This window comes from Rhopilema esculentum, chromosome 7 (genome assembly GCF_057945365.1).
Source record: "Rhopilema esculentum isolate cy_ngs chromosome 7, ASM5794536v1, whole genome shotgun sequence".
Taxonomy (NCBI): Eukaryota; Metazoa; Cnidaria; class Scyphozoa; order Rhizostomeae; family Rhizostomatidae; genus Rhopilema; species Rhopilema esculentum.
The window spans coordinates 4,484,034-4,505,445 of record NC_142821.1 but is presented as its reverse complement, the minus strand read 5'-3'; the positions used below and the strand labels follow the sequence as shown (position 1 = coordinate 4,505,445).

At 34.6% G+C, this 21,412-nt stretch overlaps 1 protein-coding gene and 1 non-coding gene across 2 annotated transcripts; one reads left to right on the top strand and one right to left on the bottom strand.

Moving 5' to 3' along the window:
• The first annotated feature begins 76 nt into the window (after positions 1-76).
• Positions 77-20,978, top strand: LOC135683949 (ATP-dependent chromatin remodeler CHD1L). Its single transcript, XM_065199359.2, has 35 exons — positions 77-406; positions 879-985; positions 2,736-2,829; positions 3,114-3,170; positions 4,358-4,389; positions 4,589-4,670; positions 5,188-5,247; positions 5,391-5,481; positions 6,067-6,140; positions 7,086-7,115; positions 7,666-7,735; positions 8,505-8,597; positions 9,533-9,583; positions 9,771-9,816; positions 10,422-10,495; positions 11,165-11,278; positions 11,501-11,615; positions 12,291-12,399; positions 12,753-12,791; positions 13,146-13,198; positions 13,776-13,802; positions 13,937-14,022; positions 14,417-14,500; positions 14,901-14,953; positions 15,370-15,453; positions 15,758-15,837; positions 16,224-16,420; positions 16,906-17,004; positions 17,350-17,420; positions 17,910-18,024; positions 18,373-18,481; positions 18,658-18,734; positions 18,954-19,065; positions 19,795-19,867; positions 20,209-20,978. The coding sequence occupies exons 1-35, from the start codon at positions 197-199 to the stop codon at positions 20,299-20,301; spliced, it is 2,961 nt and encodes a 986-aa protein (XP_065055431.2). The 5' UTR covers positions 77-196; the 3' UTR covers positions 20,302-20,978.
• Positions 9,108-9,179, bottom strand: Trnad-guc (transfer RNA aspartic acid (anticodon GUC)). Its single transcript has one exon. It is a non-coding gene; the product is annotated as a tRNA-Asp (tRNA).
• Positions 20,979-21,412: the final 434 nt, after the last annotated feature.

The window sequence follows — 21,412 nt, the reverse complement described above, 5'->3', positions numbered from 1 at the left end:
TTGTATGTGTAACATGCCATAGTTCTATCCTATGTGGAGCAAAATTCCAGTACTTTGGTCATCTGTGGAGGAGCCACAAAAACGGGAGGGAACAACTGGCGGTAAAAAGAGCAACAACAACCACTTGTAGTCAATCAGAAACATTAATTTTCCAAGAAAGTGAAATATTTCCTGGCATGGTAACGTGGTTTGAGCGATGGATAAATGGAAGGCCAAAATTAGAAGCCTTAGAGCTCTAGGCACCAACACGACAACGCAAGATGAATTGACTGCAGTAGGCCTAAGTGGTGTTGTTCTCCGGGATTACCAAATTGCTGGCGTAAATTGGTTGCTGTCTTGTTTAGGTACAAGTGGCCAACATGGGTGTATCTTGGGAGATGAAATGGGGCTTGGGAAAACAGTACAGGTAAACAACTAAATCAGAAAATCACCGTTTGGTCTATTGACCGATACTGCACACCTAGGGTACAGGAATCTTCAATTTATGCTGATATATTTTGAATTTAATTTATGAATATAATGAATTTATGCCCAGGAATCCTAAAATTTACGTTGTCCCTACTGCGCTGTATTATTCGGTGACAGGGACCGTGGAAGGGTGAGGGAGCTGAGGGGGCTTTAGCCCCCCTAATAATTTGCAAAATATTCTTTAAAGTGTGCAAAAAAGTCGCCCTGCATTTGGCTTTTAGCATTTTAGCCGACCCAAATTTTTTAGCCCCCCCCCCCCAATCTGTAATAAGCTCCTCGGTCCTTGGTCTGTGATGTTCTTCTGCAGGGTACGGTTGAATTTTTTCCTGAATGATTACTCAGGCTAAACTGTCTGAGTTTTTTGACATTATAATGAAATGACATATGTTGAGTTACAATTTATTTTACAGACACTATCCTACGTACTCTACTCGGTCAAAGCTGGTAAAATGAGTCATCCTTGCTTGATAATTGCCCCCCTTTCTGTGCTTCAAAACTGGAAATCTGAATTTGAGAGGTATTCACGGTTCCTTATTTATGCTCTTTTATATATATGTATGTTGCCATATACCCAGGGTCGGATTTTGAGGAAAGGATTAGGGCAAAAGGGTCAGATAATAATTGGATTTTGGTGCTACACCCTCTCCAGGTGCCTAGAAAATGATGAAAATGTCCATTTTTTTGATTTACTAAATGATGTCTTTTATCTTGCTTTCAAAATCACAGATAAGCGATGAATACCATTTGCACAATTTCATTATTGCTGACTACCAAAAATTATTTTATTGTATCAAAGCAGGCCTGGCCGTTTGAGGCGAGCGATAGCTCGCGCTCGCCTCCACGCTTCCCTCGCAACCTGAGGCGAGCTATGAATTGCTCTCCTAAACAGAACATGAAGGGAGAATCGCTCCCCTAAAATTTCCATTCATTTGCCCTTTTCCTATTCAGAGAACCCTGAAAACGGGTTAATTGGCTTATTTTTGTAACAGTGATTTCTCCAGTCACTGCATTTTTTGCAATTAACTTTTTGCTTGTTGGGCAGTTTTTGTTATGATAGGCATAAACTTCGATCTATTTGGAAAAGGATAGTTAACCGAAAGGTACGTTTGTAGCAATTAGAACCTTTCAATCTTATAAAAACAGGAATATTTTTGGAAAGAAAGTCGAAGAAATTGATAGGAATTGTAGATTGGGGATATAATAAGACAGCAGGTCCCTTCCAGCAATAGAAACAAAACTATCCCTCAAAGAGAACAGGGTACTCTGTCTTGCTGATCAAAAACGACAACCAAAACATGGAATTCCACTATCGAGCAGCATTTACTGAAAAACCCAGATTGGGTGAAAAATTATAACAGTGACATGTTTCGCATTATTGGCAAAGCCTGATCATCGTTCCATCTATGTAGCAGTTGGTAACATTTTCAATAGGAAAGGGGCACTTATTGAAAAACCTCAACAGTCATGTCCTCGCGTTTTCTGATGGCCTATTTCGATCCAAAACTGGGTATTTTAGCGTAGAGTTTTCCTTCTATGTTCTGACGTTTTATTATCTGAAGAGTGCTAGAGGTATGATTAAGTTTGTTTCAAAATTTGTTTTTTAAAGCCATTTTCAAATTCTGTGCAACAAAAAGATTGTTTTGCAAGAGAATTGTTGTTTTTGTGTTGTGCCAGCTTTACATAAAACGGAGAGAGTCTGTTCTTTCGAATACTTCAAGTAAAGGGGGTGCCTAAGTCACGGTTAAAGCAAATACAAATTGAAAGAAGTAAAACATAACACTCCTGACTGAGGCAATTACATTAAGGCAACCGACAGATACTAAAGGGGCTTATTAAGTCATCTGTCGATTGTCTTTAAAGTACATTCTATGTCTTACTGATTTAGCTCGCCTCAGCAAATGAGGGGAGCGATTCACAGCTCACCTATAAAAATACAAACGGCCAGGCCTGATCAAAGGAAATTTTACTGGATGACACAAAAATATTGTGGGAGAGGATGTTGTGCTTTTCAGAGTTCTTTTATTTTTTTACTGTGCTTAAAGTTTTCTCTTTGTTTTATGTGTTTATATTCATCTTCCCCAATCACAGAGGGTGTCTTACAAAACTACACTCTCCAAAACTTTTTTGAAACAGGTGCAGACCAGGACCTAGCAAATTAGGAGAGACCATCATACAAGCCAGTGGGCTATTTTTGATGTAGTTGTTATTATTAATACCATTTTATATATCCACATGCCATAAAGCATGATCATTTTTGCTTTCTTTAGATGGGCACCATCAGTAAAGTTAAACATTTATACTGGAGATAAGGAAGCAAGGGAAAAGAAAAGGAATTATATTCAAGATGCTCTAAATGACAAGGTGAAGTATCAAAACTAGCATATTTTTCAAGGTACAAAGCAATCTTAAGCTTAAGAACTCTTCTAGGATTATTTACTATTTAGATTGGGATTTAAATTATGTTGTACATCAATTATGATAGCTTTGCATCTATAGCTACAAGTTACAAATTTTTTTAGTTTGTAAATGGTAGCAAACCTATTGAATTTTGATGAAACCAATTTCATTATATGTTGAGAGGAGAATTGTTGCCTCAAATAAAGATGACTTACACAGAAACTATAATGATTATGTTTTGTTGTAAGCCATCAACATGGAAAAACAAAAAGATACCATTTGATGTTCTGATCACTTCGTATGAGGTTAGTGACTGACTTTCATATAATTTACAATGTGAAGCTTTTTTGTAAAGTTTTTTTGAATTTTTGCCCTCTGGATAATCTTCTTTGAACGGATTCTAAAATCCAGGATGGCATAGAAAAGCTGATTCTTCCATTTTTTCTCTGCTTATTAGAGCATAAACTATAAGATGATGACCAAAATATTTTATAGGATTTTGCCACTTAGGAGTAAGCTAAATTGGCCATTAAAGTAGGTATAGTAAAACATTCTTTTCACGTTCCATCTAATATTAGAAACAAAACACATCCCCAAAGAGAACAGCCACCTCGGTCTTGCAAATCTAAGATTACTACTAAAACCTGTGATTCTGCTATCGGGCAGCATTTGCTAGAAAACCCAGATTGTGCAAAAAACTATAATGGCGACATGTTTCGGATTATTGGTTAAGCCTGATCGTCGTTCCACCTAGCAGTTTTAGAATCTATCTACATAAGCACGAAAAAACCGCTACTGTGTAGACAAAAGGCGTTCGTTTTCACCTTAGGACTCCACTGGTAACATTCTAATAGGCAAGCGGCACTGATTGGTCAACCTTTACAGTCATGTGCTCGTGTTTCTGATTGGCCTATTTCGATCCACAACTGGGTATATATATTTCTTAGCGTAGAGTTTTCGATCTATGTTCTGACGTTTTAAACTCTGAAGAGTGTCAGACGAAAAGCTTTAGTTTACTAAATGTTTGCTTTTTCAAAGCCATTTACAAGTTTTGTACCACCAAAAGATTGTTTAAAACATTCTTTCGATTCCCAGAATAACAAAAGGAAATAAGGTTATTTTTACCTTTCGTTTGAAATGTCTGACCCACGAAAATTTTAAACTGACCTAAAAAATTCTGAATTAATTTTTAGAAAGTGGAAACCTAGACCCTAAAGAATTTGTTATCTGGCACTCTTTGAAGTATCAGTATCGTGAAAATTGGTGTTATGATTTAGAGATTATTTTTATCAATGTTTGTTAGCAACTAAATTATATAATTTGAAAACATTCTAGCCATATTTATGGCAGATGGCAAAAGACTTTCTTATGTTAATATAATATTTGTATGAATATGATCAGACGAATGGCAAATGTTTATTAAAAGTTTACAGAAACTCTCAATAATAGCAAAATACTATAGATATTAATTTTGCCACATTTTATTCTTTAGCTCTGTTTGAAAGATTCCAGCTTTTTGCAAAGGTAGCTATCATATATTCCTCGCAGCTTTCAAAACAAGTAGAATAATCTATGGTTAAGTCACTTTCATATTTTTAATTAACATATAATTTTCATCCGAAGGTATATGTCTATTTTTGTTTTGAAAGAACTGGGTAAGCAATACTCTCTGAAGTTACATTCTTTTCTAATGATTGTTGTCTATGAATAATTGTCCTTCCAGGTTTAAATGGAGCCTACTTGTGGTTGATGAGGGCCATAGATTGAAAAACCACAAGTCATTGTTATATCAAGAGCTATTACAGGTTAGCCTCTTTTTCATAACTTAAAGGTTATCCTTTTATGCTTTCTTGTTGGTTTATTATAGATTAAGAAAGATTTTCCATTATTTTTAAATCATGGAAAATCACGGAATGGTTAAGTTTGTTACAGAGAATCTTCCCAACAACTGCGAGTTTTTCTGAACCAAGAAGATTTTAGCTGCTGGGTGAATAGCAGATGTGGTAACTAATGCATCAATGAATGAATGAATGAATGAATCGACAAACAAATTAATGAATGATTAAATGATTGAATGAATTAATTAATTAATTGATTGATTAATGAGCCATTGAGCACATCCATGAAGGAGTGAATAAACGAGCGGATGATTTAATAAATGAACTAATGAGTGAATGAATTCATGAATAGCATTATCAATTTACTAATAAATCAAGAAATCTTTAATAATGAAGAACTTACTTCTATCTGTTTTTATACCGTCCCTTTAACTTGTTTACCATTATTTCAACAATCTGTAACTAATTTGTAATTCTTTTGCAGTTCGACATTAACTTCAAGCTGCTTCTAACTGGCACACCTGTTCAAAATAATCTGCGTGAGGTACAAACTTTTAAAAAAATTCCCTCTAAGCAAAGCCGCGCATTTGCTTTTTTTCACGATTCCTTAAATTCCTTACTGTGTGGTGAAAATAGTTTTTGTTTTCAAATAATTTTTTGTCAGTTTATTTTTACATTTTTTGGCAGATCTACTCGCTGCTGTCTTTCTTGAACCCGGATGTATTTCATATTGAAGACAGTGAAGAGTTTGTGAAATATTTCAGCGTCATTGTTTCAGGTAAGAATGTAACCCTTTGGAAAAGAAGGAATTCTTATAAAAGAATTTAAGGTTAAGAAGAATTTGCAGTTGGCTCTATTCGAAATTTTATTCTTACAACATTTTTCTTACGAATATTTATATAAATTCTTTTATCGTAGGTAATATGGAAATATATTTTTTGCATTACTTGAGCTGGTTTAAGGTTTCGAAAACCGATAAAATTGATTCTTGGTGGCATGTTTTTGTGTAAACTTAAACTTGACAAGGTGAAAGTCCTCTGTGAAAGCTCTCTATCTTTGTTTTTGAAATGTTTGCTATTATGATATTTGAAGAACCTATCTTAACTGTGCTGCCAAATTATGTTTTGCACATGACTGAGTCATTTGACGATTTGGCCTGGTATACTTAGAATAAAGTGTTTATGTATGTCCTTGTTATATTTCTATGTATGTACGTAATATGTTGTTACAGTGTTCTCATATAGGCGACCTTGCATAAAATGAAATCAAGGCTTCAGTATAAGGAGAAATATTCACATCTGGACAAAAGTTTAATATCTTGTCCCAGTTCTTACGGCCGCTCATTCTTTATTTTGGTTTGTAGAGAAAACAGATGACATTAACGAAGAACTTCATGCTCTACTCAAGCCATTTCTTCTAAGAAGAGTTAAAAACGAGGTTTCTTTTTCGTTTTCACGATAATTTTGATAGCCCTGTTTGCTTGCTGAAAGACCAAATATCAGCTTAATAAAAATGTAGTTTCCCAGCCAAGTCGATGTTGTATTTTATCAGCAGATCATTTGATCAACTTCATCAACCAATCCAGGCCACCTACTTTTCATAGAACTCCTAAATTAAATTATTCTGTTCAGCGCTCTGTATGGTTTCCTGGCTGCTCTGAAGGCTCCTTTTGGCAACTTATCAAGATTTTTTAACAAAATTCAATCAATCACACAGGTTTTTACAAAGCTATCTGAAACTTTAGAGCCTATTGGCTGCTCATTAACCATATTAGTCAGACCTGTCTTGTTTTTAATGTTTATATTTAAGTCAATGAATAAACTTCTACAAAATCCTCTTTGATCAGCTTTTACAGCCCCAGGACACAGGGCCGTCGCTACGGTGGGGTGTGGGATGTTATATGAAAAAATAATCACCCTTGAAAAAATAATCCGTTACAAAAACGAGAATTTTTTTGCCATGAAGTGGTGCTTCATCAGCAAGTTGGACCTGAGCATCCCCCTTGAGCACAATAGCTAGCAATGGCCCTACATGTTGAGAGAAATATCTAAAGACATAACGGGTAATATGCCTAAATATAGCTTAAACCCTTCCATTTTTCAAAATTGGGGGAGGGGTACCAAATTTCAAACCATTTGTACGAAAACGTAACCAACCCGTTGTCGTCATCGAGCGCTTTGTAATTATTGCGTTCTTGACTGTTAGTGGTTGCAATAACTTTCTTCCGCATTTCTGCATCCCTGAAGTATTCAAATTTGATTCATAGTCGGGTAGGATCATTACTGTTTTGATTCTGTGGAATTAGTAATGCCACCTACTACTTTCGGTAAATTCTGATGAATAAAGAAGAAGATTTTTTAGTCTAATGATTTATTATTTTAGGTGATGAAAGAGCTTCCAAAGAAATCTGAAGTATGTCCATGGCATATATCAGTTTTCCCCCTGTCTTTGAAATCTTGCTTTGATATTTCGTTTCAGATATTCACAAATAATATTTTACGTCATTTCATCAAGAGTGCTTTTCACATGTCTTACAAACAGTGTTTTATTTCCTTGGCAGCCAGTTATGGCTTAAAAAATTCCAATTTACCGTTTTACTTTTAAATATTTAGCTATTACTCAATTTGAGAACTGATTCAAAATTGTGTCAGTTACAACCAGAAGTTCTGCAGAACCATGTGTTCTGGAATATGTTTAAGTCAGAAAAAAGGGTTCATGTCTTCATTAAGATAACGTTTCGACTTTAAATTAAGCTGCCTAGTGAAAAAAAAATATGTTTAGATACATCATTGAAAACGTATTTCTGACATGAATATTTGGTATTTCTTGAAATTTTTGCCTTTGTCAAAGCCATGTTCGTAATTATGTACAACCAAAAAGTTTTAAACATCGTTGAATTTTTTCAACATCATTTGTCTACGTTTTCAGTGTCTTGTTGAGAAGTGATCTTTCCAATTTTCAGGTGATTCTTTACAGTGGGATGTCGTCAATCCAAAAGAAATTGTACAAGGCAATATTGACTAAAGACTATGGTGAGGCAGTTGATGAATAGGATTATTTTTTGAACAGTTATAATTCATGATTTAATCTGTTATACTATCGATAGATTAATTCATGTATTAATCTGATTTTCTTTCTATCGAATTGCCCATGATGAAGATACTTTGTTACAAGGATCTCTATGTGAATTTCTGACTGTAACAATTAGAAGTCAAACAACATGCTAAATCTAATGCTAAATGTTAAATCAAACCTTACAAAATAATAATGATTTTTTGTAGCGTTATACCTTGATAAATTTCTAATTATTAATTTTATGCTCTTAAAAAAGCCATTACATTAATGCTCTGAAAGAACCATTTTTCGGCGTGTAGAACAAGAAAAAGAGCAAGAAGACTATAATGCTTGCCAAAAGCAGTTGGAACATCTAACCAGTTTCGGTCAAATCTCGTTCTGTTTTCAATTCAGCCTATGTAGTTAGCTGATTTGGCCCCTTCCCTTCGAAACAATGCCGGAAATACGCCTTGATTATCCCAGTTCCTGAAATTGTAGGATACCCTTGAAAACTGTATTTCTATGGAGGATAATCCAAAGTTCTTTGAAAGGGGAGGAGAAGCTGCTAATCTGAATAACAGAAATGTTTCCAACGTTTTTGGTAGCATTATAGCAATAAGGCTGCTGCAACTTAGAACTGTCTTGTCCACACGCAAATGTCTATAAATACATTGTTGATTCATTTTGACATGTTTTTTCCATAATATCCTTGCACAGACTAATGACCAAGGCTTGTTTGAATCTTAGCTGCATTTCGATCAGATGGCCCTAAGAAAACAAGTCTAATGAACGTTCTTCTTCAACTTCGGAAATGTTGCAGTCATCCATATATATTTCCAGGTTAGTTTATTTTTTAGTTCTAAGAATAATAGTCATTACTGGGGTTTTAATGAACACAGCCAAACAAAATATTATTCGTTACTGAGAAGATTTCAGGGAATTTGTGTAGTACTGACTGAAATAGCTTTAGGGAAGGTGACAGTAACTGCCTGTACTTTGAGAGTTATTTCTAAGGTTTTACCAGAGATGGGGGAAAATCCAAAAGGTTTCCTACAACTTGACTGCATGAACTCTTCTTGTTACATAAAATTAAGAATAAACTAAAATTGGAAATTTCGCTTCTGCTTGCTCATTTCCTGTACTGTACTTAGATTTAGTTGTATAAACTGGAACCTTTTTTGCGGATTACGAACTTTTATGAAAACATATTTAAATGTCAACATGTCGCAAAATAACTTGGCTGCAAAGTAATCCTTTAATTTGAAAACTGAAGTTAGGTTCATGAAGATGGCAAATACCCACTCCGTCTGAAAATAATTTTGATTTATCAGGGAAAAAGTGCGAAAAACGCTCCCCGGCGGGGAATTGAACCCCGGTCTCCCGCGTGACAGGCGGGGATACTCACCACTATACTACCGAGGACACATTACGGTTAGGTGTGATTCCCGTTTCAATTGGAACGAGACGTCAGGGCAGAATGCCAAATTTTCATCTACACATAATGAAAGGATGAAAATCGGGTTGAATAGTGTTAATTTGTAAAATTTTGAAACATATTTTTTCCAAGTAGCTCTAAGTTTCCAAATGTATCTATATTATTTGGAAACATATAGTTACTTATGACTTTATTCCTGAAGAAAGTAAAAATTGTGTATTATTTGGCATTTACATGTGTGATATAGCCAAACGACGAGCTAAATACCAGGAAAACTGATGGGCATTTTCCATCCAGATGGCATCAGATATCTGTGTAATAATTTGTTTTATTTTTCTAGGTGTTGAGCCAGAACCATTCGAGATTGGCGATCACCTCATCGAAGCTAGTGGTACATCTTTCTTTGTTTATCTACTCGATGGACTAAAGCTGACAGTATCACGCAATTTATTACCTATAACAATGCAACCATTGCTTAAATGATAAGGCTATTTGCAACTGCTTGGACATCTGAAACATTTCTGTTTCATTTATTTTCTAGTTTGGTACTTTTAAGAAGAAAATCTTCGATTTTTTAGGAAAATTGAAGTTGCTGGACAAATTGCTGGCATTCCTCCACATCAGGTAACAAGTTAAAAGATACGTTCAAAAAAATGCAGGCAACTTTAGTCGTATTTGGTTCTGTATTCTTGTTATGCCCTGAAGTTTCGAGGAAAATGGGATTTGTGTTTTTTGTTTAAGTTTTGAAAACGCTCTAAATGGATGCATAAAGGTCGTGAAGGCCCTGTTGCTTCAATCACAAATAAGACTATATTGTGCAACATAAGTATCATAACTTTTCATGCTTGCATTTTTATGTATTTATGGATACATAAGTATCCTTACTTTTCATGCTTGCATTTTTATGTATTTATGGTTTCATAAGTATCCTAACTTTTCATGCTTGCATTTTTATGTATTTATGGTTACATAAGTATCCTAACTTTTCATGCTTGCATTTTTATGTATTTGCCTTTGGTGTTGTGTGCTTTGATCTTAACAGAGAAGTACTTAAAATTTTTTCTAAAGTGGCCATATAAATTGTCAAAATTATTTTGTTCAGTTTTCTTGAATGCATTACTCATTAGGATGCTGCAGAATTTATTGTGAATTTACTATATTTGAAGAAAATGAGATATCATAGAAATGCTAAAAATGCTTTAATCTAGTTGCAGAAATTTTTGTTTCAGCGGTCATCGAGTTTTGGTATTTTCCCAGTTTACCATGATGCTTGACATTGTTCAGGATTATTTAACATATAAAGGTTTGTAGCTTATAGGCTGTCGGATGCTGGTTATCGCAGGATTTTGCTATGTTTTTGACAAATATATTGGTACATTTGCATATGTGTATAGACAAATATTTAGCACAGCGTTTTTCAATATATTGCATGTACAGGTTTTATGATATTTAGAAACATTCACATCTAAATATTCAAAAAAGACTTTGCAAGACCTGTATAAAGTTGATGTTCATAAATATTTAATGTTTTGATATATTTTTAAATATATATATATGATCTATATTTTCAAATGTCTTTGCTGCAGGGTAAATGACAAAAGCTGTTCCCAATTTTAACACAGTAGAACTCGTTTATGGAAGATAGAAAATGAATGACTATTACAGTAATAAAAAGCAAAGTAGAGCTAATCTTTAGTCAGGGGGTATGAAAATCATAGTTTGTAGTCCCTAATTAGCGCGATAATGTTGCGTTTTATAGCAAGAGAGGAGCATTTCAAGGGGCGTCTACAGGAAGGTGTGATTTAATCATGACAGTAAACAATAAATTGTAGATTACACTGTTAAAGACACAGTTTGAGAAACTTTGCTTCATTTCAAAAAGTCATTGTGCAGAATATCGTATAGTAGACAATGCTCATGAAAATAGTAAAAAACCCGTGAAGAAACAAATCCTTGTTGTTCCTTTATACAGGGTACACCTATGAAAGGTTGGATGGTTCAGTTAGAGGAGAGGAGCGCTATCTTGCAATCAACAACTTCAACGAATCGGATGAAACCTTTTTATTTCTGTTAAGCACCAAAGCAGGTTATTTATTCCTTATTGGTTGAGCATGAAAGATATAATTTTATCTTAGATTTTGCAATAATTTTTGTGCTCATGTTTGTATTCCTGTAGTTTTTTACGGGAAAGAAAAACTGATAAAATTGGCTAACAAATTTCCAATAATTTATATATACCTTGTCTATGTGTGTCTGTGATTGGTCTATGTTTTGGTTTACTTATTAAGCTCTTTCTGCCAATCTATAGGTGGACAAGGGCTCAATCTAATGACAGCTGACACCGTTATATTTTTGGATAATGACTTCAATCCCCAAAACGATTTGCAAGCTGCCGCCAGGGCTCACCGTATTGGTCAAACAAGGTTTGATTTTTCAGTAATACTAATTTCCAATTTCAATTCTTCACCTTCACCTTGTTCTGTTCTGATGTCTCTTTTTGTCTAGTCTTGCCTTGCTTCGTTTCGCCTTGATGTCACGTATTCTCTCGACTTCTTTATACTTTCAACCCGGTCAGTTTGAATAGGCTTATTACATGATTATTCTCGTTTCTTCTTTATTTATTTTATTGTTTTGTCTTTCTTTTGTTTTGGCCACTACTGTTGCGATGTCACATTCTCTCACTTTTTTTCTTTTCAATCCCTTCAGTTTAAATAGTCCTATTACATGATTCGTCTCCTTTCGTTTTTGTTTATTTTAGTAAATCTTTATTTGCCTTGTCTTGTTACGTCTCTATGTACTTTTCTTTGCTTTGACATTTCGTATAATCATTTGCTCGCTTTTGCTTGTGATGTCATCATACTCTGATCTTACTTTTTTAACTTTGTTCCATCATGCAAGTTTTTAATAATTTCTTTCTAATTTTTGTAGGACACACATTTCTAGATGTATGATTTACATCAAGAAAACTGTATAGAGTTTCGCTAGAAAATCTGCTTTTTTTATCGCCAAATCAACAAATTTCAAAACAACCTTCAGTGTGATTGCAAACAATGTTGTTTACCTTACCTGTATTTTTTCTTCTTTCGAAAACTTCTCAGACCAGTGAAGGTCATCCGTCTAGTCTCCAAAAATACAGTTGAAGAAATAATTCTGAAGAGGGCAACAGAGAAATTGAAACTCACCGACGTAGTTATAGAAGGAGGCCAGGTGGAATTTAATTCTTGTCTCTACTATATCGTATTTATCCTAGAATTACCTTATACACGTCTTCATTTAAGCCTATTTGTTTACACAGCAGCAATATTTCTTGTAACAAAATTTTCAGCTAGTTTTTCTGTTATGGGTACCCTGTTAAGCTTTGTTGAATCTGATATTCCGATGATCACCTATGACGTCAGAAAGCATGCGCAATGACCCACGGGATGTAGCGCAGTCAATCCCGCACTATTATGTGTTAGTCTTGCTAACCCGATTCCTCAAAATTGAGGCATAATTTTGTGGAATAAAATGCGTAAATAGGCTATCCCGGTAGTCTTCTTTGATATTTTTTTTCATTGCAGTTTTCGAATCTACAAAATTTAAGTGACACACAAACCAAGGTCAGTGTATTTCTCGCATTTGCATACGTCAACCTTTAGTTTTTGTCTTGCCTTCTTATATAGCTTGCTCCTTGCTTGTGTCTTACGGCCACTCACTAGAGCATCGATCAAGATTTGAATTTTTAGCTATTATATTAATTTGTTTCTCCATGCCTTAAGTAATTTTACTTTGGGTGATGCAACACGTTCAAATTATTTGTTCAAAAATAAAAAGTCTGAATAATGTTTTATCAATCTCAATTAAATGTATACGAGGTAGCATCTCTTTTCTCCATACAATTTTCCAGTTAATATTTCAGTATCAAAAATTTCTAAAAAATTTCAATACCTCTTTTATTTGAACCTTTTTTTCAGCTCGCAGATATCCTGAAGTTCGGATTGGAAAATCTTATGAACGACAACGAAAGGTGAGCATATATCATTCTTGAGTATATATAGCCCGCATTTTTTGCAAGGAGCCAATGGGCAATGAGTATTTTAAATTTGTAAACCGAATAGCTTTCAAATCCACCGTTTTAATGGATCCGAATGTTTTCTGCATCGATAACGAGCTATTTGGGATGCAAATTGCTCTCAAGTATTTATCCATCATCACCCTGACATTTGAACCGGTCAGCAATCAATATGATATCTTTTTTGGTCTTTAATTGAAGTAAATTTTGTCTACGTTGTTATTGAGAATATCTCTTTTGGCGACAGAAAAAATAAACTGTACGAAAGTATTTTCTCCATATTCAATGTTACTTGCTTTCTGCGGTTCTCGTATGGATACATGAAACATTATTTTTCTATTTGTATGCACGGATGTATGTTTTGCTCTGTCTATTATACACCTGAAAATCAGCTGAAAAAGTAATGAAGAAATATTGGTAAAATTAAACTTGTAGAACTAAGCCACTATAGGATGTCAAGCAGCAAAATGACACTATCTTCATTATCTTACATTATCTTCAGTTCATTAACCTTATACATTTTTCTCTTTAGCTCAAATTTTGATGAAGATTTTAACAGGTTGGTAGTTTCCTTTTGTGTTTTGTTCCCATTCACCAAACATACCCAGTAAACAGAAGGTTCTCATTTTCAGTTTAATATTTAGTATTAATCGTTTCAGTTTCTGCTATTTTTATTCAATGTCAACATTGTAGCATTCTTGGTGGCACGGTTAATGGTGAATGGCTACTGGAAGAGGTAATGGAGCCGGAAGATGTCATAACCGAGGAGGAGGGCCAAGGTAAATGCTGAATGCTTTTAAGACATTTTTTATATAGATACGATTTTGCAGGCAGATGATATTTGTTTTTGGTTATCTTAGTCTACAATGTACTCATTGAAATGCTGCGAGATTTTGCATTAACTGTATAAAAACATTTGTTTGCTTATATTTATAGAGAATGCAAGTAGGCATGTCTTTTTAAAGCTACATCGAGGAAGTCGTCCGTTTTATGGCCACCATTTGCGAAAGGAACGCACTAAGTATAAGAAACCCTTATTGCACAAAAAACTGTCCTACGAAATGGTATATAGTTGTCGATCAATGTATCAAAAATTTTCATGTTAGCCTGTTAAATTTAAGCATTGTCTGTAATCATGTAAGCCTGTTAAATTTGACGTCCTCTTTTTCCTAGAAAATATGTATATGTTTGAGGGCCGTGATTACTCTAAGGAAACCAGCGAAAAGGACAAGACAGCTTTTGATAACATGATCGCTAGTAAGTCTCAATTTATTTTCATTGCTTGTTTTTTATTGAAATATCTTAATATTATGCTTAAAAACTGCTAAACGTTTCATTGTAGTTCTTTATGTATTTGTGTGAACTTTTTTTAAGCTATTTTAAGAGTTACAGCATTAACGCTATTTCTATACGGCATCAACTTCTCTGCATCTTGAGTATCTTTTATTACATTTTAGACTTTCATAGTAGAATCAGTCAGAGACTCGTAGATATAGAAATCATGGACTAAATCGGCACTACCATAGAGTGAAAGGAAGGCACATAAGAAATAAGACATTTAGTCTGTTGTTCTATATACCTTTAGCATCTTTTATTCCATTATTCATATATTTACTTTGGAGTGGGCTGTTTCATTAGCATAGCTATTCTATTATAGGTGTAATGGAAGAGACTGAAATTGGAGAAAGATCAACGAGAAGAGATAAGACTGTATGTTAATTATATTAGGTTACTTACATAGCAATGAGTTTTATGTAAAGTTTGAGAGTCTTCTCAAAATGGATCAAAAATGAGTCTAACAGCGCTGATGATGCAGATACCGTTGAAAGATGATTTTTACGGTACATTTTTTGATTTTTCGCTATAAACATTTAAAAAATGTCCTACCTTTTTTTAGAAGGTGACAGGAATAAAATATTTGTTATTAAGATAGTTGTTTGCATTGTCTTACCTGACTGTGCAGAGAGCTGACTTTAAATGAAAATATAACTGTTGACCGATAAAGTTTGAAACTTCACGGTAGTTTCAGTTACCTGAAGCAAGAATTTTGCCGTTCTGTACAAATCAGATCTTCATTCTCAGTACCTTTTCCGCTGTTATCCGTATTCAACCCACCCCCCTTTTAGATTGCTGATATTAGTGTCCTTCCACTTCCTAAAAGAAAAAGAAAAGAACTAACTGATGAAGAAAAGGAAGAAAGAAGGCAGAAGGTTTGATTTGATTTTTCTTTAAGAACCCAGCAAATATTGTTGAATAAAAACGACAAAAGAAGTCATTTCTGTTTAAGTTAATGCATCACTCGTCACGTGTCAAACCCAGAGCTGGATATGTGTTTGTTTTCTGTTAGAATGACGAAGATTTTCCCATACAATGATTACTGTTTTGGATCAGTCACAATGGAGACATAATTAATTGCATGCACAATATCATGAAGAAATAATTATTATGTTAGAAAATTGATAAATCTTAATGTATTTTTCTGTATTTGTTTCTGTGATACTTTTTTTAATTCAGAGAATCGAAACCGCAGCAAAAAGAGCCAAAAAAGCAGAGGAAGACGAAGTTCGCAGAGCATTAGAAAAGAAGAAGAAAAGGTTTTGATTTCAAATATTTTTGTGGGTCTTAACTACTGGAGTTATGTTCTTTTTAGATACCGAGAGTTTTTCTATTACACTTATTAGAGTGTACGAGATGTCAATTGCTTCCAATATTGAACTTTCTTGTTTTTAAAAAATACTTTCCCCGTAAATCACCTTGAAAAACCTTTACTGATTATTCTTAATTGTTTACTTTGATCAAAATTGATATGTTTTCTTGTGCTTACTAGTGTTAGGTCACAGATCTTTCTTCCTAAAAATTCTTTTAGTTTCTAGTTTTTCTAAGTTGAGCTTTTTCTAAACTAAGTGGTACAATGAAATCACTTTTTCTTTTAAATTGTTTTTGTCTTCATAGCAATTTATTATGATGTTTATATTCAAAGGGAGAAATTCTGGCAAGATAACAACTATACATCGAGCAACATAGCTATTGATGAAGTGTCAAGTGATGAATCCGAAGCTGATACAGATAATGACGCAGAAGATGAGGATTCCTATAGTCAAATCCAGTATGTTGTTGGTGATGTCACTCAGCCTTTGAACTCGGATGGCAAAAACGCCATTATAATTCACTGTGTTGGTACGGACGTGTTTAATGTTCCATTTTTCAGTTGCTAATACTTTTGATTTGTTTATGCCTCTTGCTGTAAATACTAATAGCAGTATTTGTGGCTTAACAGACTGAAAGTAAAATAAAACAACAGAAAAAGAAAACGTAGATTTTAGCATTTACTGAGTCGGCTTATTAAATTAATAATTTCATTTTGTTTTGACCTGTATCACATTTAATTTTTTTGATTTTCCTTTGTATTAGATATATTGAGATATATTTCATATTAGACTTTTACATATTAATTTTTGGACTTTAATCAGCTCACTTTACTTTGTTCTTCTTTGTTCCGTATAAAGTTTATCGTTTGAAATTAGCAACCATATCTTCATTTCTATAGATGAACTCAATGCTTAGCTGATGAATTTTATCATTTGCTTAGTATATTTTTCGTCATTATTTGATTTGCAATTATTGTGTCATTCAAAATTTGCGACCATTCCTTTTTTCGAAAGATGATTCTGGACGTTGGGGATCAGGTGGGCTTTTCACTGCATTATCAAAACGATCAAGCAACCCCAAAGATCAGTATGAGCTTTCAGGGAAAATGAAAGGTATTTGTACCTTGCTTTATTCATTGCCGTGCGACTGTCAGTTTGCTTATTTTAAATCCAAAGTCTTCTTCGTGTATGATATCTCTTGGCACTCTATAGCTGTTAAAAAATCCATTCCAGCTCACAATATGGCAATTCCCATTAGTTAAAAGTCATTATAGATGCTCTAAAATTTTCAAAGCAGTTTGAATTCAAATGGTCGGTAGACGAATGCTTTACAAAGATCTGGCATCTATTTTACCAAAAAGCACCATTATTTGAACTTTATGATCTTTAAAATCAAGAATTCTAAACTGTCGTTTTTGATAGTTTTAACCAAAGTAAGCTTTTTTTCTCATCTCGCAGATCTAACCCTTGGAGATGCACATCTGATTCCAATCGATGATCAGCTATGCAGAGATAGTGGACGTGACTGGGTAAATATTAGTTGATTGTTCAGTTTAATTGTGATTTATATGACACTTACATTTCAAAGATTAAGAAAGATCTTATTTCATCTAGAATTCTAGACGTGAACGCCTAATGAGTTCCTGCCTGGTTGCAGATATACATCTTCCTCCATCTCGCACTCAAAGTTGGGGCAAATCATATTCATATACCGATTTTTCAATACTGAATTAGAAGAGGGGCAGAAAGTGGTGCAAATATGAGCACTGTCCGGGATTGTAGGTCCATTCCAAATGGCTTTTAAGCCCTTTTTCTTCTAAATCCCGAAGAAACAAAGCGCCACAATGGTCAGGTCCTGTAATTTATAACTATTCAATACTTTCTCGCCTAGTTTTTTAATTTAAATTTAACGTCACATTTTAATGTGTAAGATAAAGCAACATACTTTTCCAAGCTTCAAGTACACCGTTGCTTCAATTACCAGTTTTATTCTGAACCCTGAACTGAATTTGTTCTAGGTGGCACTGATTGTTTCACAGACGCGAGATCGGAACAACCAGCTTTCACCCATTAAGATGAGTGCCTTGACGATGGGACTGGAGCGGGTTCAGAAAGAAGCTTTAAGAACGAAAGGTTTTTGGGTTTTTATATGCAAGACATATATTTTATTTTCGTAAAATGCACGGCAATATTTTGACATCTTTTCTATGTCTTCTTATGTTGACATACTCACATTTTCGCAACGCAATTACATAGCAAACCATACAGAAATACAACTTGAGTATTTCTAATGTAAACTTTTCTAGTATACAAATTTTTATAGTAGCCTGATACCACTTAACTCAGTGACGTTTCTTACCTAGTAGTTTAGCTATATAAAGCTTGTTTGCATAGCTTACCCTGTTCTAAGTCAGCTCTTTAGTTTACTCTAAACTGTTTACTCAAAATTCTATGCCTTTGTGATCATTCATGTTTATATAGCTACTCTCCACCTCCCTCGTATCGGCCATAACACACCAAATTTCAACTGGTATGGAACAGAGAGGCTGCTAAAGAAACTTTTCACTTCAAGAGGAATTTCGACCTCTGTGTATCCTTTATAAAAATCAATAAAAAGTATAATTCAATAATTTACTAAATTATGTTCAATGATATATACGCGATAGCTGGGGATGTGTGGGATACAGTTTAGGTTGTATTTTTCTAGATCAATTTTAGAGATATTTGGAAGAAATTATCATGTAGATTTTTTCTTAATGATGAAAGATATTACTTTCCACGAAAGAATCGATCCAGCTCGCCCATTGCAATGACAGCAACTAAGCCATCTAGAACATCTACAGGTAAAATAATTGTGACAACTTCAACATGTCGTACGAGACAAGTATTGTGTTTGCATATTGTGTTTGCATCAGAATCTCACCAGGTTTTTATGCTGTTTCTTTCTTGACACCTATAAATGCTTTGATTTGAAGTAACGACTCTGTTTTGCGTGTTATTGGAAATATTATATGTAACATTTTGTCTTTCTAATGATGTTTCAGTAATCCTTTGCTTTTCAGTGTCTAAAGATGCCAGCAGTTCAGCTCTTCTTGACATTTTCACTGGAAAATCGTTTTATTTCCACGAACTACCAGAAAAGGAAGTCTTGAGAATGTCCAGATACATCATTGCGTATCCTTTCGTATTTTACAACGAATTTCCACAGTTTTACTGAAACCTCTTCAGAGGTCTCAAGGCTCAACTTAAACATTTTTTACTGAGGTAGAAGTTTGTTTAATTGGTGACAGCTGTGAGTAGTGACCCTTGTCAGAGCCATGATGACTTGCGTGCGAAGGTGCGAGGATGGCTCAGTTGTTAGAGGCGCTGAATACAGACCCAAGGGTCCGTGGTTCGAGTCCCTGGCATGATCAAACTTTCACCCAGAGTTGGGAGAGTCGCCAGCTCTCTGTAATTCCAGGCGTAGGGATCACGAAGTGTGGTCACATCGAGAGGAAGGACCAGGACACTGCTCGATAAGCATAGCTTCTAAGTATCCTAAAAAGTACCTTCGGATGCTAGGTAGCAACAAATGCAAAATACAAATTAACGTGCGATGTTATGATATGGCTCAATAAATTTCCTTTTCTTAAGAAATATTGTTAGAATTGAGAATATGCTATAACAGTCTTTTGCCAAATGTTTTCAGAAGGATGCCTGGGATAACCAGGTTCTTGTACTCGTTGATCTCTTTACCCCCACTTGATACCTAAGGAGTTACACTTGAAGTACTTATTTTGATGTCAATATATGTTATTTGTTATGAAAAATACCGCTTGCTCAGTTTTTATCTTGAGAATGGACTTATTATTTACCGCTCAGATGTTGTCATTTGTGTTTGTTTTGTTAACTTGTCGAATCCAGATATGATGGAAATATTGATGGCTTTATTACGGAGGAAACAACTTTTGTTGTTGTATCAGAACCTGAAGATTTGGTTAATATATTACTTTTCTTTTTTCTGTTAAATTATTTCAAATCTGAATCATCTAAAATGCAGACAAACCATTGTGTGAAACGTAAAATATATTACGTCACCCGTTCTGAAAGTTTTTCAATTCAGACTCTCTCAAAACCTCTAACCTAAAGCCAATGGCGGTTTTAAGGGGGTCCAGGGGGGCCATGCCCCCACATCTCACGCTTATGGTAGCCAAAAAGGGCCCCACACCTCAAGGGCCTCGCAGATGTTTTTTGTCCCAGGCCCAGCAGTCCCCAAAACCGCCACTGCCTAAAGAACACAAAGATAAAACTTACAAAGATCTTTGTCTTATTTTTCAGGAAAGCTGCACGGTGGTATCTTCAGCAACAAAGATCGTCACCTTGGAGTGGCTAGAGAGGTGCATTTCTGAAGGGAGGCTAATCGATAGTTAAAATTGGCTTGTTGTGCGGCTTTAGTTGCTCTGTGATGAAAGTTTTATTTTGCTGGTCTAAGGTGAATGATGAACCCTTCTGAATTGAATGCTTTGGTTTCATCATATGCGGATTGGAATCGATCAGCTTGAGAGACATTCTCGGTGACAGACTAATTACTACCAAATTCTTTGCAAAGTTACCAATATTATCTACTATATGATGCAATTTGAGCCAAAAGATGCGAATGCTCCTCCAAGACATTTCTTGAAATATTCACACCTGTTGAACTCAAGGCGAAAAATAGGCATAGTAAGCTACTCTTATTGATTCTCCAAACAGACATGGATATGGTGGAAAAAAGTGACAAGAATTTTAGAATTTCGTAGCTTCGTTCTTGCAGCGTATGTATGAATTTATGGTCAATGAAGCAAAATTAAACAATATTACAATTTGATTTAGAGTTACAGTACTTCTCATCCACGCTAACATTTCGACTTTGGTAGATTTGATGAAATCAACAAATAATTTCATGGCTACACGTCTGTACTTGTAATGATATTTTTATGAAATTAAGGCTTCCTAGTTTCCATTTATTACTTTAAAGTGCTACGCCTTTGTCTCTGAGAGTGTTGTTTAATTCTGAAAAGGTCTGGGTATTTCAAACAAAAAATGTATGGGCGGTCACAATTATACATTGTTTCTAAAAGTCATTGTTTTTGGATAATTTTGGCACTTACATGTGTTGTTAATTTACTCTTTTTGATGGCGCGTTGTTTTTAGTCCATATCGCCTTCTTTACCTTTCTATGAAGAATTCTCTTCATAACAATTTTCCAATATTTTGTACACAGTTGTATCCCCTTAAGTCGAACCTTAAAAGGGGGACTAGGAAATGGCCCGACTTGACGAATGTCCGGCTCATCCGGGGGAAGGCTTTTGACTTGAGTAAAGTAGAAAAATCCAATGTGAATTGAATATCAGTCCAACTTGGTAAAAGGCTGAGTTATCCAAGGTACGATTCAAGCTGTTGGCCCCATGCCAACCTCTCTGCGTTTCAATTCATCCGATTATCTTTACAGCCTGACACTTCGTTTTCATTTCAACCAATTTAAATTATTATGCAATTTCAG